Source organism: Pteropus medius, unplaced genomic scaffold (genome assembly GCF_902729225.1).
Source record: "Pteropus medius unplaced genomic scaffold, Ma_sr-lr_union100, whole genome shotgun sequence".
Lineage (NCBI taxonomy): Eukaryota > Metazoa > Chordata > Mammalia > Chiroptera > Pteropodidae > Pteropus > Pteropus medius.
The window spans coordinates 6705845-6731872 of record NW_024347788.1 but is presented as its reverse complement, the minus strand read 5'-3'; the positions used below and the strand labels follow the sequence as shown (position 1 = coordinate 6731872).

At 37.4% G+C, this 26028-nt stretch overlaps 1 protein-coding gene across 5 annotated transcripts in view; it reads left to right on the top strand.

Moving 5' to 3' along the window:
* The window catches only part of ELF1 (E74 like ETS transcription factor 1), a 91120-nt gene that overhangs the window by 34028 nt on the left and 31064 nt on the right, over nt 1-26028 (top strand). For 2 of the 5 annotated variants that reach the window (XM_039877187.1, XM_039877185.1), the window contains exons 2-3: nt 8467-8591; nt 13898-14198. Coding sequence is in view for 4 of the 5 variants with exons in the window: in XM_039877185.1 (XP_039733119.1) it covers nt 14127-14198 (72 nt within the window). In the remaining variant the exon portion in view is untranslated. Of the gene's footprint in view, nt 1-8466; nt 8592-13181; nt 13301-13897; nt 14199-26028 lie in introns of those variants that run through there. The other 3 variants (XM_039877184.1, XM_039877182.1, XM_039877186.1) reach the window with 2 other exon arrangements.

The window sequence follows — 26028 nt, the reverse complement described above, 5'->3', positions numbered from 1 at the left end:
ACACAGATGTACAATTGCTGCTTCAATTTCTCATTCGGGAGCCCAGTTAAGTAGAAAGCTTGTTTCATTAAACTTGTCACTTGTTGATTCTGGCTACGTTATCGGCTTGTTTTGTATTCTGTGGGTTGTATAGATTACGGTTATATAGAAAATATCACTTTTAACTAATTCAAAATGTGTTTACTTTTATGAAAATTTTTATAGGCCATAAAAGATTGGCTGTTTGTATACATGGTATATTCAATCTGAAACGATCAGCTAATATTTTGATCTCAAAATTTTAGTATTCTAAGCATTAATTTTTGTATTTTGGCGTATCAGTATTCTTTAATACTTCTAAAGCATTTTATGGTACAGCTTTAAGATGATGAAGTCGTCGAGGTTGACTTATCCAAGAAAATGTAGTTAGTAAATGGCAGAACTAGGATTTAAACACAGGTCTTCTGATGCCCTTTCAGGAAAGTTTGTTTTCATTACATTGCTACTTTGCCTATTCAGCGATTTAAGCTTTTGAGTTCACCCTTGCTCCTCCATCCGGGAATGTTCTCTCCCACCTCTGCCCCTCCCATTCTCTCTGCTTTGTGAAAGAATGGATGCTACTTAACCCTAAAGAAATGGCCCGCATGTCACTTCTTGAGAAGTTTTCTCAAGTTCTCACAGGCGTTTCTTTTTGTCTATTCCCTCATCATTTGGTGTTTGGCTTATTTATTTACATTCTTCTATAGTTATTTGTTTACATCTTTTTTTCTTTCTTTAGACAGTGAACTACTTTATTTTTGTATACCCGGTACCTAGCATGCAGTAGATTTTACAAATACTTGCTGGACGAATAAATACATGCCAGCATTTCTTTTCTTCATTCTAAAATCAATAAGCCGATTGAAGAATGATAATGTGGCTTTCTTTTCTACAGTATTCCTTTATGGTTTATTTGTAAGAAATAATTCCATTATAAGGTTGCTTCTCTTGCTTCTGCCCTCTCCCAGTTTGTTTTTGCTGTTTATAGAAATCGAGTCTCTTAGTGAAATTATTAGTGTTTCCATGCTAGTTAAAAGTGGTGATTATATATTGGCTCATTAAAAAAAGTAGCCGAGAATATCTTAGTTATCTTAATTATCTTAGACTGCTGAGTATCAGAAATCTTTTACTTTTGATTTTAGAGTAATCTGGAGAAGATGTCTGCATCTTCATCGTAGTTCTGATTTCTCCACTGAGTGGCAGGAGCGATGGATTCCCTTTGCCGCTTCTTGCCTCAGCTTATATTATTCTCTGTTCTTGTCTCTAAGTCTTACGTACCTCAGTGGGTTTTGGCTCATAAATTGCAGTCTTATTATCAACAGCAACAGTTTTTGCAAGTAGGACTTTAGTTTAGACCTGCCTGCTCCAGATGTGTGTTTAAAAAGTCCATGTAGTAACAGTTTTCTAGCTGAAAACCGATAGAGGTTACTATCTCATTTTTAAAAATGAAATTTAAAGCATCAAATAAAAAATAAAACTAAGGATTCAAATCTGCGTTTTAAAGATTGAAGGAAAAAAAACAGGAATTTCATTTTTAAGGAGTTTCAAATGAACCAACTAAGTAGTTCTTCTGTTTATTAAAACCTGATTTAGTCTAGACATGTGAAAAACAGTTCATAGGGTTGTGGAATGCCCTTTTACATCTGGGGCTTCCCGTTTTTGTGCCATTTGTTGGCGGTATTGGTGTATTTCTGTGTCTGAATCAGAAAATACATGTGTATGTGTTGCTGAGAAGGGTGGTCAGTGAAGCCTAGCCTACCACAGTTGGTTCTGGAAATTTTACATCACGGAATATAAAGTGCTAAAACAGACATATGAAAACACTAACCTTTTACCATTTTAATCAAGAATTTCATAAGTAAATATTTCTTATTAACAAAAGTGAATGTACTTTGGTCATGTGGCCTCATTTGACTTTCAACAGAATATACTCTTAATATTCTTCTAAATTACATTAGTTAATAATGAACATATAGGAAACATTATATCTTGTGCTCTCAAGTAGCTTATAATCTTAAAAAATGGGACATAGTAAATAAGTACTGAATAACGTGAGAGAATAAGCTTTGTATCCACTAATGCTATATCTTGTATATTATTGTGATTAGCACGATAATATTGTAATTATTGTCTCAGCTGATAGACTGTGATTGCCATAGGGAAAGACTGTGTCCCAGTCACTCGTCTCTCTCCTGTCCTTCTCCCTTACCTGCCATTGTCTGGCAGACAGGTCCCTAGTGACTGCTTGTTAAATAAATACAAGTATAAAAATGGTACTGATGAGATTTCTGAAAGCCATCTAGTATACCAGGAGAATTTTCTCTTCTTCCTTTAAGTAGTTATATTTGTAAAAGGGATGCTTTAAAAAAAAAAATTGGGTCCCAATAAATTTTATTGTTGTTAAATTTCAGAAAGTCGAGTTAAAAATTAAAGTGAAATGGGGACATGGAGGTTACCTCTAGATTAATCAGCTTTGCCCGAGAGAAGTCTGCCTCTGGATTTAGTTTTTTCTAGTTTCCTCCCAGATCTTCCCCTTTCCCTCTCCTGTACTTACAGATTGTCTGAAAGATAAAATGCTTCTCTCACCACTTTTACTCTCTGCTTAGAGTAAGAGAGGTCACATTTCTGTGTCCCAGTGCTGGGTATTGGCAGGTTGTGGGAGATGGACATGGGAGGGGAGACTGGCAGAAGTTTCTATTCATAGGCTGTGAAATAACAGCATCTTTTGCCTGACACACCCACATTTTTAATGCAGGATATTTTGAGAGGGGACTGTCAGTGTCCGATGAGGGTCATTATACCAGAAGTCACACGAAAGCAGAAAATTTGGTCCATTTTGTTCACTGCTGTATCCCTGGCTCTTATAACCGTCAGGCATGTCGTAGATACTGAGTAGATATTTGTTGAATGGATGACTAGATGAATGACCATGAGCTGAAGTCAGTCAGACACGTGCCCAAACTCTCTGTGAACACCTCAAGCATTCCTTAGGCTGATATTTATCATGGACCATCTGTGTAGGATATGGGAGTATGATGGTGACCATGACAAAGTCCCTACCCTTATTCGGTTGGCTCTCTCCATCCTCGTATCCTCATGTATATAAAGTGGGGTGGATATTATCGAAGATTAAATGGCAGATATAAAAAAGTTCTTAGTATAGGGTCTGGCACACATAAATGGTAGTAGCTATTACTTTCTTCTACATATTTAGTTTCTAATTTGTTATCGTCTCTTTCTTAAGCTTCTTGAGGATAAGTGTCATGGTTTTTTGTATCTATGCAAAAACACCACTGTTAGAAAAGCTTAAGAATTAAGAAGAGTAGTATATATATGTTTTGCTTTGTAAATTGTAAAGCACTTATTAAACATTAGGTATTACTAACAAATGATAACATGCTATTGTACTACTTCTAGATGTGTCCTTATACTAAAATATAACTATTTTTTAAATCTAATAAGTGTCTGTTACATAGACTAAGGCAACTTTGAATTCTTAAATTTTCCAAGAGTAATGCAAGAGCCATAAAGCAGAAAATACTTCTAATCAAAAGCCAGGTTTAATGCAGCCTTAATCGTTCAACTAGATAGATGTTTTCATCTCTCTTCTAAATGTCACCCTGGAAGAAAGGAAAGATTCCTTGAATGTTGGTGATGGCATTCTCTGTTAAATGGCCAAAAAACTTGATCTGTCATGGATACTAAATCATTATCTATTCAAAATATTTAATACTAAATGACAAGATATAGTTATCTATGAATGCAACTAGTTCACATTTCAAAGTTTCACTAGTATCCAGATGGATGTAGGCAGTTTTGATATTTAGTTGAATAACTTGTAAGAAAGATTATGTGGTAATGAGTCATATCTTTTTGAAAATCTTATTTTCTTCTATGTCCTCTCTTCCAGTCCTTAGACAAAGAACAAAAACTTGAAGTAAATCAGTTAAGTGATTTTTGTTTGTTTTAAATAATTTCGCCACACCCTGGGCAGTTTAAAAACCATTGTTGAGAGTCTCTATTACAAGTAATTAATGAAGAATTTAAGGAGGGCAGCGTACACACTGGCGGCTGGACACTCAGAGTAGCGGTCAAGCTATGGAATGTTTGTTTAAGCTGTCCTCATCATTTCTGGATGGTCGTTACCAGATCCCCCATGTGTGACTTGCACCGGGCTTCGTAACCATAAGTGCCGCACTCTGTTGTTGCACCCTGATGTGAAAACCTCGAAGAACTTTTCAGTTCTTCCCAGATAAAGCCTACATCCCACTGCCTGCCTTTTGAGGCTCTCTATAATCTGGTTGAGCTTGACTTACTTAACCCCATTTTCTGTTATTTCCCATTGTCAACTCTGTTAACTGTCTCCAAAGTGACATTGGTTGGTTTTGATTCTCTGTGATTTTGTTCGCTCGTGATTCCTCCTCCTCCTCCCCTCGCCTCCCGCCAGCATTCTCCAAGCTTCCTATGTCTCTTATCCTACCCTCCTTTAAGGATGAATCGAGGCCTTTCGTTGTCTGTGAAGTGTTTCCTTGACTTGTGTGGCCACCCCTTCTTCTGAAATGCTTCAAGACTGACCAACTCTATTAGCATTTAATTAAATACTACCTTCTGGTCTTCGATTGTCTCTGTCGGTCTTGTTTCCCGAACTAGATTGTAAGCTTCCTGGGAACAAGGCCATGTGTTATTATCTCTTCGTTTTTACCATAGTACTGAGCTTGGGGGGAAGTTCAGTAACTATATATCAGCTTTCTACTACGAAGTCAATCAGTGTAGAAGCGTAGTTTCTTTTGAAAATGGATACCGTAGGATCTTTTGATTGGCTCTGGGTATATGTCAAATAAGCATAATAAAGCTTTCCTGTGAGAGTCGCTGTGGCACTTTCTCGTTAACAGTAAGTGAAGAAGATTTAAATGATTTAAAAATTGGTTGGAATATTATATTATGAAAAATGGAAAGCCTAAAATTTTAACTATTCTGTATTATAAATCTTCACATGACTTATGAATAGTGCTTAGTTTGCTTCTAAGATTTATACAATAGGAAACAATAAAATTATATGTATAATTTGTAAATATTACATATCTATATTTTAAATAGATCTGTTACAATACTAAGTCCGTGCTTTTTACTGCTCTTTTTTCATCTCTCACCTTGCGGGTTTTCTAGTTTTTTGGTGCCATTAATCTTAGGTGATTGCCAGATAGTTACGAGGACGATTGTAGGAAGAATTCCATGTTAAGGATCTTGACGAAGCATCAGAAATCGTTTGAAAACTTACTTAAAATAGTTTTCTATAATTTGAAGAAGAAGAAAAGGGATACACTATGAAGATAGTAGGTCGTTAGGGGTCTTCTCACACATGGGGAGCAGGAATTTTTGTGCACGAGGAACCTTGGGAAGAGATGAGAATGTTTTGCTTCTCTGGAGTTTATGTCCTTAAGTCTGGTCTCACTGTGGTTTGGAAGAGATTCTGTGATTGCGTATGAAAGATCGCGATCATCCAGGAATACGTGGAGAGGTCCGGATTTTGAACATGGCGGTGAGCACAGACAGGACCCGGGCAAGAGGAGTTCTGCAGGGTTCTAGTGGGAGTGGGGGTGGGCGCAGGGCCAGGAGGGACTACAAAATGCAGGAATGCTGGAATACCTGTTTTTGAGATGGGAGTGAAGAGTAGTAAAACTGTGACAGAGGTGTCTATCCTTTTAAGCTTGATCTTTGGAAGATTCTCATCTACTCTTCCAGTCCAGGTGTTCATATGTCCTGTTTTACAAATCTGCTGACCATGATTTTTTTCATGCCTTTTGCAGCATCATGAAGAGCCACTTAAGCCTTGTTAATGGATTCGTAGTTTTTCCTATCGGTGGGGGAAGCCACTGATTAGTTTTAAGTAGAGAAGTTAGATGATCCTATTTTCATTTTTGGTAAATTACTCCTCCTGCAGGATGAAGAACCGCTGGAGGGGAGCTGGAGTAAAGGATTAGTAGGGACTCATCCATTGAACATGTATATGGAGCAGCTGTCACCTGATAATGCGAGCCATGGCCATTAAGCTATTTATATGGCCTTTAAATTTTGCTTTCCGCTGATAATGTGTCTCTTTGTAAGAGTGGAACTTCGGATGACAGAAAAGTATTGTGCAGTGTGGGACTTGGAGGTGGGGGGAAGGTGTGTCATGGAGCAGAATCTGGAGGACTTTCAAATAACACATCCCTAGCTTTTCCCCTTTACTTGGGGCCAGAGTGAAACACTGTCACTGCTGAGAACCGGCTGTGTTCTCAGATGGGGACCATTGGCTAAGGCAAGTCTTCTAAGAAGACGAAAGTATTCAAGAGAGGACTGAAGGACCACAGAAATGAAACGGAATTTTCTTGCAAGTTGATTCATGTTTGTTATAAGGACATTTTTAAACTGGGGAACAGGTTTTGTTGATAAGCACATTTTAGCATGTTTGTGTTTCCTGGATAGGCGTGTTTTTGTCAGAGTTCAGATTTAGGGTGCTGGAGAGAAGAACGTTCTTCTGTCAGTTATTTGCATTAGAAAAAAACTCCCACCAGTTAATGACATTTGGTAATGATCACTTTTAATCTTTTCGAGAAAGAAAGAAAAACTTTTTTATGGCCAAAGTTAAGGCAGTATCTGATGACCGTTGGAGATTTCTCTTTGGTTTTAAATTCTCCTGTTTTCAGAATATGCTCAGATAAAGGGTTAATCTTGAGGCCACAGGTATGGACAGGTCTAGGTATGTGATCTGTTCTGCTGTTTTGCAAGGTGCTATAAATGCTGCCAGGGTGTAATCTGACACCAGGCAGGGCCCAGCGGCCAATGGTGGAAGGCGGAGAACAATGTGCAGGAACCGGAATGTCTGGTCTGGGGAGTGAGGAGTGCGCCCGTCCTCTCCTGGGTCCTGGACCCTGTTCCCTAGGTGTCAGCAGAAAGGTGAAAGCAGGGAGAGCAGTCAGCCTGTACGGCTGGATCGGCCGGATCCTATTGACTTTGCAGGTTTTTCTTTTTTTTTAAGCTGAACATGGTTGAAGCTAAGGTGAGCTTATTCAGGTTGCCAAGGCCTGCTTCAGCTTTGCATATGTCACCAGAAGCCTGGCTCTGAGACTTCCCATTAAAAAAAAAATCATTTTGTGCTTCATTCACACGAAAATAAAACTACTTTTGAAAAAGTTCTAGATACTTCACTTCCCCTCACTGCTGCCCGCCCCGGCCCACCACCCCGCCTTGTAAGGAAAGTCGCCTAAAGCAGGATAGCTACTTAAAAGACTTTGGTGGTGATGTATATGGTACTTGTACGGATTCCAAGAACATATTTTAAAACTTGCAAAACTTTTTCTTAAATTTTTTGAATATTTGACATAATTTAAGTTTAGAGATTGGAGTATAGACACATTTTCGTTTTGAATTAAGTTACGAGAACCCTGAGCACAGTGGGGAATGATTTGTTCTGTGGCATTGACTCGTATTTTCTTCCCCTTCTATTCTGTGTGCGGAATATGCGATCTAGAGAGGGCTGTATCACGAGATTTATTTTACAACTCATGCATTTTTTGTTTCCTTATTCAGTAGGAACTGAGAGATTAACTACCTTTATTTGGGGAGTTCAGATCTGGTTACTTAACAGAAATTACATTTTGATGCGGTTATCTTTTTTTCTATATTTACAGATTTCTAAATGTGAGAGTAATACTGTGTAGTTAAAGAACTAGCAAGAAAAATGTCGCTAACATTTTATTTTAATGATTTATTAAGTTGTGATAGCTTTCTAAAAAGGCTTGATAATAATGTGCCCTTTATGACTTAGCAGTACCACTTCTGGGTGTTCATCCAAAGAAACCCAAACATTAATTCGAAAGACATATGGTCTCTGTTCATTGCAGCATTATTTCCAATAGCCAAGACATGGAAGTAACCTAACTGAATGGCTAAAGCAGTGATACATACACACAGTGGAGTATTACTCAGCCATAAAAAAGAATGAAAGCTCGCCATCTGCAATAACATGGATGGACCTGGAGGGTGTTAGGCTTAGTGACATAAATCAAGGAAAGACAAATATATGGTTTCACTTGCATGTGGAATCCAAAAAAGTAAGTGAGAAAACAAAACAGAAACTAACTTGTAGACACAGAGAACGCTTTGATGGTTGCCAGATGGGCGGGGAGTTGGGGAGTGGGTGAACGGGGGAGAGGATTAAGCAGTACAAATCGGTAGGTACAGAATAGTCAGGGGATGTGAGGTACAGCATTAGGAATATAGTCAATAATATTGTAATAACTATGTATGGTGTCGGATGGGTACTAGATTTATCTGGGTGACCACTGTGTAAGGTGTGTAAATGTCTAATTACTATATTGTACACCTGAAACTAATATAATATTGTATGTCAACTGTAATTGAAAAATTAAAAAATATTTTAAAAAATGTTTCCTTTTCACTTTTTAGGCTGACTGAAGGTAAAGCAAGATGGTATGATATAACAGAGCTTGGGAAAGAATAATTATAGTACAATTTTAAGACTTAAAGCAATAATAGAAAAATCTACAAACTCCTATGCTTCAGTTTTCCAGGTAAAAATACGCTTGCAAATGATTTAACAAGCGTCAAGAGGTTGCACGAAAGAGTGTAGAGACCTTTGCTAGGATATTTGTATGAGAGATTTCTTATTTTCCCAGACATTCTGCCAAGGAAAACTACTAACGAAGATCTGTTACTGTTGATAGAGATCTGTTACTGTTGATAGATAGTAACAGATAGATAGATCTGTTACTGTGTGTAGGGAATTGGGCTGGGAACCCACCCCTCTCTTGTGCTTGTTGCCACTGCCACTGTCTGTGTGACCTTGGACAAGTCAGAGTCCTCTAGCCAGAATTCCTTAGCTGTTCATGGAATTCATTGTCCTAGGTAATCCTTAGATCTCGTTAAGTCTAAAATCATGTGATTCTGTACTTTTAGATTGAAGATGGCCAGGCCCTTGGAAGATTGTGCAGAATCTATTTCAATACCACTGATGTATTATTTTCATTTCTGTTGGGAGCTAATATAAATTATTCTACTATATTAGAAAACAAATGAAAAAAGCCTAACTACGGTCTATTATCCAAGAATTTCAGTCATTACAGTTTATGGGGTTACCGCTTGCTTATTTCTAATTTACATAGCTTCTCTTTTCTCCCACTTTTCTTATTCTATTTTCTTAAATTTCTGTTGTATTTCTTCTAATGTAATGTTTTTTTCCAAATAGACCTGCTTATGATAGGTATGTCTATAGGTTGAGAAGGGTCATTTATTAGGTTACCACTTCATGTAAAAATACTTTCTGTTCATGTACTTGGCATCTGGGATTACTACAGAATTCCAGTTCTCTAGCTACTCCCAGCAATATGTGTGTGTCCACACACACACACACACACACACACACACACACAGTCTGAATACTTTATTAGCGGTAGTCATTCTAATGAAAGGTAGTCACTCAAACACCCCATCGCTTGAAGCAAGTGAATTTTACCTTCTTTGGGCCAGAAATATCTTATCTAAAACCCTGTTGCTTTTTTGTTTGACTGGTTCTTTTTATTTATCAAGTTTCGTATCGCGTTTAATGAGTTGGTGGTCCAGTAGCTTCCAAAGGGTAGTAATGGGTTTTTTTTTTAATATTGTTTTGAATTAATGGGTTTTTAGACCCTGTATCTAAAACCCTTTTGAAGGCAACTTAAACTTGTATTTGGTCAGAGATTAAGACAGCAACGGTGAGAAGTATTAAAAACTGATTTTGACTATCATATGTTTTTATAATATCTGAAATCTTTTGTAATAAACACACATTAGCTCTTTGAATGGGTCATATTAGACCCATTCTATGAGTCTAATATGGCTGAGGGTTTTGGGTTTGCAATCAGTAAATTCTTTTCTTGGGAACAGGCGCATAATGGAACTCTGTGTCAAGAGAGTCTTGCCAGACAGGGTGAGGTCCTAAACTTGAAGCACCTGGATTTATCAAATCGTCAAATTTGGAATAGAATTATACTTTTGTTGCTAGTAGGCCCTGGCTTTCTTTGTTGACGTTTGGCAAATAGCTGTGGTAAAGGAGACTCCCAGGGAGTGTGGAAATGAGACGTAAGGAATAATTAGTTCCCTGGCAGGCACCTGCTACATGTCTCTCGCACTGTACTTAGACTATAACGAAGCTCACGTTTATTGAGTAAAATTTATGTGCTAGGCATTCTGCATTTTGCATCCCATCTCCACAGCCACTCTAGATTTTGGTGTTATTTATTATACCCAGTTCATTCAGAATGAGGAAACCGTGGCTCATACCTGCTTTACAAAGAGAGGAGACTGACAGTAAGTTACTTGTCCAAGGTCACAGTGCAGAAGATTCTGTTCAAACCTAGGTTGTCTGACTCCGGAGCCTGTGTTCTTGTTTTTCTTGCTTTGTTATTTTACCTTAAATCTGAAGCTTATTTGGGTGATAAGAAGGTAGGAACCTTTTGCTGAGACGTTCCTCTGGCATGTCTCCTTGAAGAATAAGAAAATGGTCCTGGAAAAAAAAAAATGCTCCTGACCCAGTCGAAGGACGTGAGAGTCAGGAAGTTTTTATTATTTGGTAGCTGCCCAACTATATGATCTCTCAAAACTGTGCAGATAAGTTAGCTGTTTTTATGTCTTTGTGCTGAAAGGACAGTTTTCACTTACCTTTTTCCTTGTTATTTTTTAGAGGCCTTGTTCCTCCTCAGTCTGAGTACCCATGTTTTTCCACACTAGAGCAGTTTTGAGGAATAAAGTGATAACTTCAGTTTTGGACCCGTTTGAGACACACTGTGAGGGGCGTCGAGGTGGACTTGCCTGCGCGACAGCCCAGTGAGCGAACTTGGAGCTCAAGAGCTGAACTGGGGATGGAGATGTGTTTTGTCCCCAGTCAGTGTATGTATTTACTTAGAAATCTTTGTTCCAGACTCATGCAGCCTGAAAGATTTGGGTCGATTTGTGGCAAGGCTGTATGTTGGGGTCGTGGAGAGTGCTGACTGAGATGGGGATTCTAGGTGTAGCTCCGCGATGCTTTCAAAGTGTGAGACCCGGGGCAGAGACTCGATTTACTCATGAAAAAATGAATCATTGATCTAGATGTTCAGTCTCATCTATTACTGCAAAAAAATTTCCTGCGCAGGGGCTTCATTATTTAATAGGACCTCTGATATGTATAGATGATACCTCTGCATCAAGAATCAGAAAATTTCTCAAGAACCACGTTGGTACCACAGGTTATATAACTACTCAGAGAAGAGGAGGAATGAGAGAAGGAAAGAGTGAAGGAAGACAGAGGGTCAGAGGCCTGATTAAGCCAATAAAATGATTCAAGAGCTGCTGCTTTACCGACACATTTTCCGTTTGTAAACTTCTGTATAGAAATGAACAAAAGCTACCCACCGGAGTACAGGTGTCTCTTCCCGTCCTGACAAATGACTTCGTGAAAATGGGCAGTCGTTTCGGTTTTGGTTGATAGCCGTTTGTCGCGAGTGTGAACCGTAAGGGGTATGTGGATCGCTTGCCCTTGTTTTTGAGGCTGAGAAAGATGATGATTAAAGCACCGCAGTGGGGAGGTGCTAGTGACAAAAGGTTTGTGAGGGCGAGTAGAAAAGAAAGTGAAACTTGACATGGGCGCGCTCACATTGGTCATTGGTACAGTGTCACTTTGTATTTGCGAACAAAGGGATTTTGGAATCGTTTTTTGAAATTCAACCTTTTAGAGAGAAACTTTTATATCAGGAGACATCCCTTGATTCTGGTTATACTTTCTTATTGTGGTTTTTCAAGTTTAGGATAACGGGTTCTTCACTGTCCAAAGCCCTACAGTCATTCTTTATAAAGAATATGTGTAGAAATAGCTGAAGTATCTAATGATAGATTTTTAAAACAATATCTGTTACTAATATAATTCTTTTTATTATTACCGTGAGCACACGATGATTCCTTACCCAGAGAGGTTTCGCTCAGGTTATCTTGGTGCCTGGCACGTTGCTTTGCAAGTAATATGCACCCAGACATTAATTCAGTTGAATTAGGGGGACATCATTTTCAAATGGGAGACAACGTACAGCGAGTGCTAACTTCGTGGTATGGGCAATACGTGCTGTGTTTTTGAAGGTCCATGTAGGTCAGGGCAGAAGTGTTGGGAGGCTTTGCAAGAGGAATGGTATTTGAGTTGAGCATGTAAGAATGGAAAAGATGAGAATGGATGCTGAGAAATGGGAGAGGTAACCCTAGAAAGAGAATAACAGAAGCCGAGAAGGGAGGCCAGAAATAGTGTAGTTCGTGTGGAAGACCATAGGAAGGCAGGCCTCGTGTAGAAGCATAGGGCTAGGAGAAGATTATAAATAACGTTTGTCCAAGGTCATGTGTGTCTTATGTTTATATGTCTGTCTGTGATCAGTTGAGATCAAAACACTCTTTTTCCCCCCTCTAGATATGGTGCATTGCTCAAAAACTACCCGAATGCGCTAAAAATACCTAATGTTGGAGTTAATTCATTATTAAAAGGGGCGGGGTGGACGAGTGGAGGAAACCGCTGGGTTAGAATCTAGTGAGTGTGAATATCACTTGAATTGAATTATTAAGCCTTATTTTATTTTCATTTCCGGTTAGAGGAATCAGTCCACTGTGACTCCTAGAGTCCAGAATATATAGGGAATTGACTTTACTGAAATTAGGAAACCAAGGATATGACTTGGCTACCACGTGATAATTGGATTTAAGTTTTCTGGGACACTCATTTACCAGCTCAAATTTATTCCTGAACTTGTCTCTTTAAAATTAAGCTGTAAATGCCGTTTCAAAAAACAAGATGTTATATAATGTGATTATTTTTATATCTGTCTTTTCATTCACATTATGGCCATAACCACATGATGCAATTATTAATAAAATTAAGAAAAACTTTTAAATTAAAGTTTTCCTTTTCTTAGTAGTAGTAGTAGTAGTAGTAGTAGTAGTAGTAGTAGTAGTAGTAATAGTAGGAGTGCGTGTGGGTATTGTTTTAAATAGACAAGCATCTTTGGAAGGTCCTTTTTAAGTAAGCATTTCTTCCTCCACTGTAAAATTTTTCTCACTCTTAAGTTGCGCTTCTGTTTTTCTAGTATTGTAAAGTGCAGTTCTTTGCATGTTCTAATTTGCCATGACGTGGTCAAGTGCTGTTTCCTTCCTGTTGCTCGCAGCCTGTGCTAGAGATAAGGATACATTTCAGCGCATTAAAACAGAAGCCACTGAAGACAGGCTCAACATGGTAAAGCATTCTGCTTAGCAGAAACCTCTTTAAATAACAGAAAGCAGGCTTTAATTTCTGCTTGTTTTTGAAAGCTCTTAAAATATTACTTAATAAACTTTATATGTATTAGACCGATTTTAAATTCTTATATATAGTAGCCCTAACAGGGAGACTGTCTGAATGTTTCTATTGAGACAAAAATACACGTTCTGAAATTACTCATGGAGTAGCATTTCCTATGTTTGTGGGTTTGTGGGAAGAAAATTGTTTATATGTTCTTTATTGCAATTATAAACCTAGTTATTGCTGGGTGGATATATGTATATTTTTAAATATTGGGTACTTTAACAGTAGTGTATCTGGGTGGAGAGGAGAATGGCTTCATTTTCAGTAATGAGAGGTGATTTTATGTTAGATGGAATGAAATCTTCAAGAAAAACATGTCTCTAACTTAGAAAACAAAACAAACAAAACCCGTGTTCATTAGTCACCTTGATTTTGTTTAAAAACGTGAACAAAAAAATACTTCGGAGGCACTGCCCTTGGTATCAATTGTTATAGTCTGAATGGGTATGATTGCTTTTTTTGTAATTAACTTAAGCTTTTGTTTTTCAGGCCAAGAAGATCTAGAGAAGAAAAATTTCAGAAAAATTGCCTCCGTTTGAATAGAATATCAGTGAACCAAGAAAATTCGAAGTTCCTTCCCTAACGAAAACCTGGTTATATAGTAACTTCACAGACTTAGCTGAGGGTGTTTTACCCAAAATTGTCACTGGCTTCTGCTGCCTGATACTTGAACCTGGGTGGAGTTTTTCTCATGTGGATCTAAGGGGAATGCTTTATTATGGCCGCTGTTGTCCAGCAGAACGACCTGGTATTTGAATTTGCTAGTAACGTCATGGAGGATGAACAACAGGTATGAGACTCCCCTGCCCCAAAACTGGATTTTAATAAATCTATTATTAGATTTCTCCATTTGTATCAGAAATTACTTAATCTGAAAGGCTTTATTAATGTAAAAATTTCGCTATTAAAAATTTGGAGGTAATTGTGATCTTACGTTTTAAGTACTAGTTAATTTGTTAGGAATCTTATCCTTGACTTTGATGTGGTAACGAGAAAGTAATACTTTTGAGGTTAAGCTTGTTTTTTTTTTAATAAAATGAGACTTAAATAGCATAAGTAATTATTTAAAACTACTTTGAAAAGTTGTAAAGGACATACTAATAAGATTTGTAAATTTTTTATAGTATATGACCGGTGATTATAATAGTTGCTTGCAGCTCTACAGTTTTAATGTATGTGGTTAATTAAGATTCATAATCTTGGGCTATTTTTTCAAGCAGATGAAAAGATATTAGTAGTCCCAGAATCACACATCATTTCAGTCCAAAGCATGTGACTCTGAGGAAGTTACTTACTTCTCTAGATTTCATCATCTTTTGAATGAGAGAATTGAACTGAAGAATTTCTAAGTTGCCTTTTATTGAATTTATACAGGATGAGCAAATTACTGTTTTTAGAATGTAAAATAGATCCAAGAGATCGTGAGAAAAAGATCTAAGTTAACTCTAACTCCCGCTTTTTTTGAGTGGGGGGTTAGGGGTTCTTGGGACTTTATAATTTATTTAATTTTCAACAGGTTATATGGGAATGTGACTCATGATGTGGGAGAAATGGTGTGTTAGAGAGACTCAGTGTCCTGGGAAAAAAATATTTTGAGGACTGGTAGGTTTAAAACAATCCTAATAAAGTTGATTTGCATACTGAAATGAGCCTAATTTCAAATACCTAACTTTAATATTTAATAGGTCAATTATAATGTGTCATGCTTTTATTCTAGAAAGTTACTACAGATAATAAAGTTGATTCTTACTTTTGGCAGGGCATTATAATTTCTTAGCTGTTTGTATTGTCTATTGAAGTAATAGAATAAAAAAATTATAAACTACAAAAAAAATTAAAATCAAGATGAGCATTGGGTAGGGAGGAAAAAATTCGAGAGAGAGGATTGCTTGTTCTCAATTAAAAATATATTAATAGTTACATGGATTTACTCTAGAGACAATAGAAAAGATGTTTTAGGAGGAGAAAGTGTTTTGGATTTGTTTTAAAGCAGGATGTTTCTGTATACGTTAAGGTTTGAAAACAGTGTGTTTACTGTTCAGCCCTCTTAGATGAAGGATCCCGGGCTTGATGTGGTGAGGATGTGGCTGCAGTTGACAGAGCTTTAAGCCACTCACTCACTGGCATGCTCCAGTGCAGTGGCTTTGACACATGCTCTTGACAATGAGAAATATGTTGTACATCATGGTGCCAGTATCCACACATTCATCTACACAGCCTTCAAAGAAAGTTTTGTCAAATAACGCTTACCCTTGCTGTGTGTGATGTGCTTAGTTTCTCTTGGAGAGGTTATCAGTGTCTTCGAATGGGGAGGTGGTGCTCTTAACGTCAGAGGCACGCATGTGTACTTTCTTAAGTTATTTAATTTTATCTAACAAAAGGAATATATATTAGTTTTATGCATGTATTATTATAAGGACTTTAAAAATATTGAGCATATGAAGGAAATATTATTATCCATATATTACAGTGAGGAACTTGAGACAGAGAGAGGTTACCAGTATCGACTACTTGATATTTAATTTTTTAGACGAAGGCCTGAAAAAAAGAGCAGTATATGTATGTACAGACCTACACAGAGCAGATGTTTTTAGGATACAGATGAAAGTATGCCAAACCATTTTTGTGACTTGTCTGTTTATACTTAATATATCATTTATTTTTTCACATGATGGATGGGCCATTATTTATTTTACCAGTCTCTGATCATGGACAATTGGCTGTTAACAATATTTTGCTGTTATAAACAATATCGCAGTGAACATCCTAGTTGAGGTGTAGTTAAGAGCTCAGATATTAGAATGAGAAGACCTGGGTTTTATTCCTCACTCCACCTCCATGACATGACCTTGACTTTGAGCAAGTTACTTAACCTTTCTGTGCCTTGGTTTCCTTATCTACAGAATGAGGATGATAATAACTGACTTGATGTTGTAGGGTGGCTGTGAAGATTAAATGAGCTGATACATGTAAAGCTCTTAGAACCATGTTTGGCACATAGCTAATCTTTACTGAGCACTATCAGTTTGTTATTGCATCTGTGTGTGTGTGTGTAATCATATATAACAGTGTATTTTTGTACAGTTGTATGACTATTTCTATAGTATTTTTAAAAGTAGATTTACTAAGTTTACGAAAAGCATAAACTTATTTTCGTCTGCCACCAATAGTGTATTTCCTAAACCATCACTAACAGAAATCTCGTTTTTCTTTTTGGTCAGTCTTTTTTTGGTGAAAATTACATTTTACTATTTTAATTTGCATTTCCTTAACTGCTAGCAGTGAGGTTGTTGAATTGTTTGTTAATTGAATCTATTTTTATTTGAATTTTCTTCAGATTACTTAGTAATATCCTTTTGCTCAGTAGGAGTTATTTATATAGTATGGATATTACATCATTATCACTGTCTTCTAACTCATTCATTATACAGTTAATGATTAGTCTCTTTGTGACATGAGGCAGATATTTTGCCCCTGTCTGATATCATCACTTAACAATAAGCTATCTTTTGCTCTGTACAAATTTTAAATATTTATGTGATAAAATTTACTTTTTTTTTTTTTTTAGTTTCTGCTAAGTTTTTCTCACCCCTAAAATTATTAAATTTTAAAAAATATTTTCTTCTAGTATGTTTTATATGTTTAACTCCTCAGTTCAGATGAAATCTGATTTTTAAGAATAGGTACAGGGATAGGATGACTGTTTAATCTCACAAATGGGGATGTTGGCCCTTCACTGTTTATTGAATATTTTGTGATTTTCATACTAAGACTGCCACCTCTGTTATATATTAAATTATCACATGTAGGCTTCAGTTTTGAACTTGCTAGTCTAGTGTATTCCATTTCATTTAAGTGTTTTTGTATTGTGCCAATATCACACTGCTTTCATAGGTATCACTTTAGAGATGTCGCATCTGATAATAGTTTTGAATGAATTTTAGAAGTAGCTTGTTAAGTTACATAAAAACCGTTGGGATTTTAACTCTTCAAAGTTTAAAAGTGTTTGTGTCTTTTAAAATAATTTATTCTTTTGTATGATCCTAAATTGGTTTGATTGGTTGGTCCTTTACACAATCACTCTTTGAAGGCACCAGATTAGAATGTATTTCCTGTTTTCAGTTATGGTCTGTGGTTATAAGTGGAGTTGTCTCAAGAACCTGGCAGCAGTAATGTCTGGTTGCCGCCTCCTTGATCCTTTCCCCTTATATCAGTTCTTACACTTCAAAATGGCGAGGAAGAACTCGCGTGGGCAGGAATGGGGCAGGAGAGGCTGGAAAGGAGATGTCATTGTTGGTGCTGACCAGCCACCTAAAGTCTCTGCTTGCTGTCTGTTCCAGACTGGGAGTTTTCGTCGTCGTTGTCTTGTTTGTTTGTTTTTTTGTCCCAGACTGGGAATATTTGTAGCTGAAAGCGAGACACTTCGGTGGGACAGCAGCGCCGTCAGTATTGAATCGCAGTAAACTTAAACTTGATGGTGCCTCAATTTGACCTTATCAAACAGGCGTGTTTGCCTGGTGAATATATGAGCATAAGAAGAAAGCTGAAGGCTGTGGATGAAAGTTTCTAGCGAGAAGGAAACTTGACCACATATATGCTCAAATATTCCAGAATTTTAATTTAATGAAAAACGATGGGTTAGTTTAGTGCTTCTTAGAATTTTTATATATTAGTATATCATTTGATATATCACTTATAATTCTGATATGTCATATTTTTATTAGTTCTAAAAGTAGAACTTAGCAAATCATATTTATGCTCAACAGACTTAGTTCACTAGGGAGAAGCTTGGTGACATGCTTGGCAAAGTGAGACAAATATTTTTATGGAATATAGGAAGGTGGTCTTACGACATCCCTTATTAGGGTGTAAATTGGCTTGCTCTGACCCCTGATTCCTAGAGGGAGAGGCTAACAGGTAAACAGTGCCTTACTGTCTTTTTAACAAGATGCCCAGTAATTCTCATGCGGTGTTTGGGAATCACTGCTCAGTGTAACACAGGTGAGCCCAGAGTGCTGTGGACACGGAATGGAGCCCTTGACTGAATTGCAACTTTGGGAAATTACATCTGAACTGGATCTTGAGGGAACATCCAGTTTATCTGGCAGATGAAGAAGGGGAAGTGTTCCAGAACAGTAGAATGCACCAACACTCTTGTTGGATTGCTCTTGACTGTATAATCAATGTAGACACCTTAACCTGTGCTTAGACACTTTTCATAGTGTCTGTCTTGTGCTCTATTTTTTTTATACTGCATCGATTTTGCCAGTCTGTGGAGTTTTCTCAAATACCTTCTTTCCCCCTGTCTGATCTCCCACATTCATAGCTGTTTAAGTTGTAATTGTCTTTCAGGATCTTAGGACAAAACGTACTTATTTCAGGAATTTATCCAAAAGTCATCCCTTCGGGAATTAACAGCTTTATCCTCTTATTCCTATATCACTTTTTGTCAGTGTCACACATTTGCCATGTGAAATTTTCATATACCCATTACTGATTCCCCCAGATAAGTGCTAAACTACTTGTAGACAGGGAATGCCTCCTCCCGCTTTAAGATCTCCCAAGACATTTAACATCATTTATAATAGATTTGGTTGAGTCTTCTTAAAGATTTTTCTTCTTCCTCTTCTGTTGTTAAAATGACGTGGGATATATGTGTGCTTAGTTATGGCCCTTATCATATCAGAAGACTTTTGAATGGTGAGAATGGATATCCTGCTCCACGACTCTCTTGACTACAGTATACATTTTTCTGGGACCTATTTGTCCACATTCTCACTTAGTGTGTGGGCAGCGTGGCCATGTCACCATGTTCCAAGACCAGAAACAAATATTCATGGAGTCTTCTTTCTGATACGTATTTACAACTGTTCCATTCTATATGTTTGGTGAAAACACCTTAAAATAACTTAAAAATTACCATTGAAATTATAAATAAGTATAATTCATTAAATGACAGTGATCACTTTTATTAAATCTGGTTGGTAAGCACATGGACGCTTTTATTTTTCTGTCTGTTGTAGATTTAAATTATTCCCCTCCCCACCCCCCAAAAAAATCAGGAAAACTAACTTCCACGTGGAGCCTTCCTGTTTCTTGGGAGACTCCTTTAAATTGCAGTGGGAATTTTTGACATGGTTGCATCTTGAGAATGAGGCTGTCTTCTGCAGATGGAGAGAATGTGCATAAGACTGTAGATCACACCAACCTGCCAATTTTCAGCCGGAAGGGTAAAATTCCGTCAGGTCAGGGGTTAAGCGTACCTCAGAACTAGAGTAGGAGAAATGAGCTGATAGTCTTCTGTGTGTGACTTGACAGCACCCGGCAGGTAGAGACGGGATGGTGGGGCAGGGCGGCTAACCTGGGCTTGGACACCGCGGATTCTGTTATTTCACACAGTTTTGGGTTGTGCGGCCACTCTGCCCGTTCCAGTTGCTCTCTTTTTTAATCTTGACAGATCAGGTTTATCGGATCCCTTGTAAGTTTGGCCATCTGTAACACTAACATACAGAAGCCAGTTGTTTCTTTTCTGTATTTCTGGAAGAGCCTTCATCAAAGGAGTTATACCATAGAGACCCCGGCACAAGCCTGATTATCTCTGGGGAACAGCCGACTTGGCCTGAGGCTCTCTTGGGGTCGTATGGAGAGATCACCCCGCCTATGGCCTAGCGTTTGGCCTGGCTCACCTCCCTGCCAGCTGTTGGCAGCAAGGAAGCCGATGGTTATTAGGAAGGAGGAGCAGGTGAGGGGAGCCCTGGGAACTTTTTGTTACCATCTTTTGCAGAGCCACCTCTCAGAGGCCCCGTGACAACCTCTTAGAAAAGAACGGGGATGAGCCATTGCATAGGGTAGGACATGGCCCAGAAGAGCTCCAGAAACGTTAAGGGATGAGTTTTAGTGACTGGGTGTTTACTGAGCTTAATGTCCCACACACTGTGCCGTGCGCTTTGTAAGGATTTTCCTAGTTAATTCTTAACAACAGTCGTGTGAACTAGGTCCTCTAATTCTCGCGTTCTGGAAGAGTAAAGTGAGGCTCAGAGAAGGGAATCAATATTTGTATTTATCTATTTCCCCAACATGCTACTTTTTAAAATAACGTTTGTGTTGCTCAATTTTTTGTTGGGGATAGCGTTAGCAACCTCTGTTCTCCTGTAAAGTCGATCACCTAGAGCAGCCTCGCTGGGTGAAGAAATTAGTACCTCTTTGATGCATCTCAGTTTAGATATGTGATCTTGAAATTTTTTGCCACCTTTCCATTTCACTTACACAAAACATAAAGGATAAACCGTTATATAAACAGATAGCGTTACCACGTTACTACTGACCATAAGCCAGGGTCACCTTCAACACTATTTAGAAAATATCGATGAAAATAATGTCCTTCGATTTAGTGAAGTAAAAAGAAAACTGATGGTTAATAGTTTGTTAAAATGTGAATTTAACACGTGGGTCCCTAAATAATGTTGGTAAATCTAATATGCCTAATATTAAATAAGTTAGCAGCATAGAGGTGGGATTTTCTTTTTTTAAACACAGTATCCAAAATTCTCAATAATAGGGCAATTCTTTTTTTTTTTTTAAATAAGAATTATAATGGAGTGACTGGTAATACATTTGTGAGCTTATCTGTTTCATTTGGTTCCACCTAATGTGACATTGAGCACTGAAGATATGAGGCAGGCCACAGGGAAGTTGCCTGGGACTTGTGGGGAGTTTTGGGGAAGGAGAATTTCCCTCTTAAAAGTGATATTTTAGGCTACTATTTAAAGATTTACTATATTTGATGGTTTTGTATGACTTGTGTACTTCTCTCATCATTATACTTTATTTCCTGCTATGGGCAAAAAAACCAAACAAGAACACTTAGGAAAAACTTCCACTCATCTTTAGGAAAGCTACTGTGAAGCTCAAATAACCCCTCCCCAGCCCCAGCGTGTAAGCACATTCAGAAATAATTTGATATTAAAGATTAACCTGGGAGACGGTTTTTAAAAGAGTGATTAATCTGTGTACATCTAGATCGACTCCTTACAGCTTCAACATAATATTCTGAAAATTGATATTTCTTGTCAAATAAGAGTCTGTGTGATGTGGCATTGACAATGTCAGCTTGGGAACTAGGTACTGCCACTTAATAACTTTGTGAATTCATACAAGTTTTTAAATTCCACTGAGTTTTGATTTCGTCCACCAAAAATGAAAGAATTCCTTCCCAAGGTTACAAGCAGTAAACATTTATGTAAAGCTTTAGCAAGAGCCTAGTACAAAGGAAGTAGTCAATAAATGTGGCAGTTACTGTATTAATGACATGTTAAATAAAAAAAAAAAATGTGTTAAAAGTGTTTTGTGTTCCACTTTGTACTCTATATATTACTCAGTTGTTTTGATTAAGTAAGGTAATGAAGGCAAATTGTATGACTTGGGTACCAGTGAGAGAAATTCATCCGGCTTCTTTTTCCCCTAATATTTTCTTATTTTTTTCTTTGATATTTGAGAATGACTAGCTTGGTGTTTGAATAAGCCAATAAACTTGTCAATCAAGATTTTAAAAATCTGACAGATTTATTCTGTGGGGGAATACTCTCCTTTAACATTATAACATGTTTTTTCTTTTGATGTAGTTTGACTTGGAGCTGTTCGATTTTTTTGGAATGACTAGTTTCTGTCATTACCTATGATCAGATAGCCAATGTGACTTTTCCGTTTTGGAAAAGGCTTTATTGCAGCGTAACTGCCTATATTCAGGAATGCCTTGCCTCATTTCATTCTACGATTTGTACATATCGTATAGGATTCTTGTCAAAGCTCATGTTTTAGAAGTAGGAGTTGCCTCTTTAATTATGATTTTACTTAAATATTTGTATGTAGAATTTGCATATGTAAAAACTATCAATCTGATGGTGACTGCTGTGATGTTATCTAGTTAGTTTATAAGTAAACATTTAAACCTGGTTAAAATCTACTATACCTCCCAAAATCTCCGTTTTTTTTTTTTTCTCTTTTCTTCGATTCTGTTCACATAGCCATACACACACACACACACAGACACACACACACTTCCAAAATCAATGTATTAAACTTTTAAAGTAAGCATTTTAATAACAAAATTAAGATTGTTTTCAGTGATTATTTTACTTTTTGAAATCCATAGCCAAGTTGTAATTTATCCTGGCTCAAAAAAGAAAAATCTGGGCAAAGACTAAAGGAGGCCAGTTGTCATGAAAGACCTAAACTGGGATTAGATTTAGCTAAACCAGCTCCTCAGGGATTTACAATGGAATTTCAAACACTACCTCCGGAAAGTCTAGAGAGAAGACCATTTCACCTGGACCTTTCTGTCCAAGAGAGAAACTAGGCTTCTTCAGAAACACTTATTTCTTCTGGAGCCAACAGAAATAAAACTTTTTCAACTCTAGCTCTAACACAGTGTGTTTGCGTGTGTGTGTGTAAAAAGCCAATGTAACGCTCACACCAAAACTTGGCAAAATGCGTGCACATGCACGAACAATAGGCTAACCTCAAAATGGATATGTTGTTTAAGTACGAGCTAATATTTATTGCCTCTTACCTTTGCCCAGGTCCTGTAGGTGAAATGTATTTTCCCTTTTGATCCCCACAGTAACCCTGTAGCGTATGACAGTTTTTATTATCTTTTATGAATAAGGAAAGGCTTTACGTGGAGGAATCTCAGAGGTTGAATGAAGGGATGAGTGTTGCTCAGAAACACAACTGGAAGGTGACAGCACCTCTAGTGGAATTGAGTCTTTGACTCAAGAAAGCCCGAACTCTTTACCATGATGCTAGGGAAGATATAAAATGAAAGGAATCTGGAAAGGAATAGATTATCTAGAAGAATAGTAAGTAAATTGCCTTTTATAGTGATTATAACTGGGTTAAGTAGGATTTTCATTTTCTCTCAAATACATTTGCGTATTAAATTTTTTTAAATCTAGGTTCATGAACTACGTTTTTAGTCAAGAAAAACTCTGTTTTACAAGTTAGACCGTCGTATTGTAGCTACAGAGACTTTGCTGCCCGATGGCTTTTCATTTTTCTTTTAAAACAGTGGCCAGAAGGGATAAGCTCTCATCAAGCACTTCAGTCAATTAGTAGAAGGCTTCTCATTTGTAGATAATAAAGCTGTTTTAATGACAGAATTTTCAGAGTATTATGTAGAGAATTTGGCTGTGAAAAACCCTTCAAAAAAATTTCACTGAGCCTTGGCGCTCTATCGCTCAATCCTGGCTTGTTTTATGTGCTACAGCAATTCCTGAAATCATTTAAGATGCACCTGGAAATTGGTTGCAGTGCAGCTGTTGGGGACAGGAACTATGTGGCAAGGGGATAGTAATGTTGTATACTCTTGGAATATAAGTACGTTCATATATTAACCTATTCTCAAAAAAATCTTTAAAAACAGATCATGGGAACTCGTTTAAATGACTTTAACTTTGAATTATTTTGTTTGCCAGTCGCCCCGATTCTGGGTGCGTGTATCCATCTAGATGTACTGTGTCCAGACATTTTCTTATGGTTTATGTGAGTGAACGAAGGAATAGCAGCGTAGTATGTGATCTGGTCACAGTCCCATCTCCTCAGCTGCTTGTTTTCACCTCTGCCCGAGAACGTGCTCAGAGCTGAGAGAACTACATGCAGAACAGTGAACTGAAGACATTCTGAGGTTCTGTTCTCTCCTCGGATGGACCTCTGCGTTTTAAACTTTATTTACGAAAGTATAACAAATACAAAAATATGCACAAATCATAAGTTTACAGTTTGATGAATCTGCACAAAGTAAACATACGTAGGTATCCAGCTTTTGCTTTTAGTTGAAGCTAAATGGTTGTTTCTGAGAGTAGATGGTTAAGTTTTATTCACTGGTTTTCTGAAAAACAAGAACCGTCTGTCATTGTAAGACTGTACTAGGCCAAGTTTCCACCCCCTCAGTTTTATTGAGATAGAATTTATATATAACATTATTTAAGATGTACAGTATGATATATCTGTATATAAGTATTAAGCCAAGTTTTAAGTGTTTATATAAATCAAATATTGAAGAACTTTGATCAAAATATTTTACTAAATGCTTACTATATGCCTTACGGTATAACAAACGATATGTTTATGTTATTTATTCTTAAAACAGCTTTAGAAGATAGTATTCTTATATTAGATAGACACAAAAACTAAAGCCTAGGCAGGCTGAGTAATTTGCCAGAGTTCAGACACCCAGGGCATGTGCAGTCCAGCCTGTTTAAAGTCAGTCTGTCTCTGGAGCCTGAGCGCTTACTGTTACATCCCCTTTGAACTCTTGTGTATTTCTACTGCACTTGCCTTGTGGTAAATATTGTCAGATTGTGTCCTGCTAGAGTAAGGTATTTGTTTTTTAAATCACAGGTGAAGGAACTCATTATGAAGCAATGTCTTCATAAGACGAGGCTTCAGGGCAGTATTCTGATTGGAAGAGAGGGCACAGAAATTTGTTCTGAAGATGTGTTTTCATAGCACGTGCACTGTGTTTAGTTTGTATGTTCATTGGGGTGGCCTTGGAGTGGGCTATTGAAGATTATGGGAGGAGTAAGGCCTCTACTATACGGCAAAAAGATGGTGAAAACTACTTGGAAGTATGCTCCTTTTATGCCTATCTTTAAAAAAAAGGGATATCTACATTGGGGAAATTTTTAGACTGTTTTTAACCTGCTCTTCAGGAAAACATGTGATAGCCATTTCGTTTTAAGCTATTTCATAGGGGACATTGGCAGGATGTTTCACAATCACCACATTACCAGATTGAACTCCGCCATTAGAGAATATTTGAAAGTACTTTTGCTTTTTTAACCTGTTGAATAAATGTACTTAATAGAGCTGGAATAATGATCCACAGTTTCTTAAATACCCACCTAGGGCTTTGGGCTGTGGCATGCTGAGGAAACAAGCAGACCCAGTCAGGGCAGTGAGACTGTACTCTTTACATGTCCACGTTCCTCCTCATCTCAACTCGACGGTCTTGCCACATACGTCGCCAGCCACACCACACGGCAGCTTTATAGCGGACGATGTTGAAATCTGGGGAACTGTTTCTCTTTCCTGCTAAAACTTGCTTTGATTTTTATTGCTAAAAAAACTGTTAATTGCTTTCAACTCTTGTCCTGTATTTACCTGAAATGAATAAAGGAAACAGGTAAATATATTTTTCTCTCTAGAGCCGTTAAGCCCTTCAATAAAATTATAAAACAGTTGAAAGTTTATGACTACAGTTCAATTTGCTTGTAGAAACTGAGGCTTTGAAAACTCTGATCTTCGGCAGATTTTAATCCCAAGAAGTCTTGCTTCTCTATTCCCACCCATCATTTGTGATTTATTTTGGTTCTTTTCCAAAAACAAATGGAAAAATAATCTGCAATTGCCAAACAGCAAAAGATCTCATAATAATAATAACTGTTTGGTCTTTTTGGATTTCTAGTATCTCAGACATTGACATAGTTGATAATTTAGAGAATGCAGTTTTGAATCTTATAATTCTTCAGAGCAATGGTTCTGAACCCTCCCTGCACATTGGAATCACCTGAGAGCTTTAATAATAGGCCCGGTAACGTCCCCTGATAGTCTGGTTTATTTGA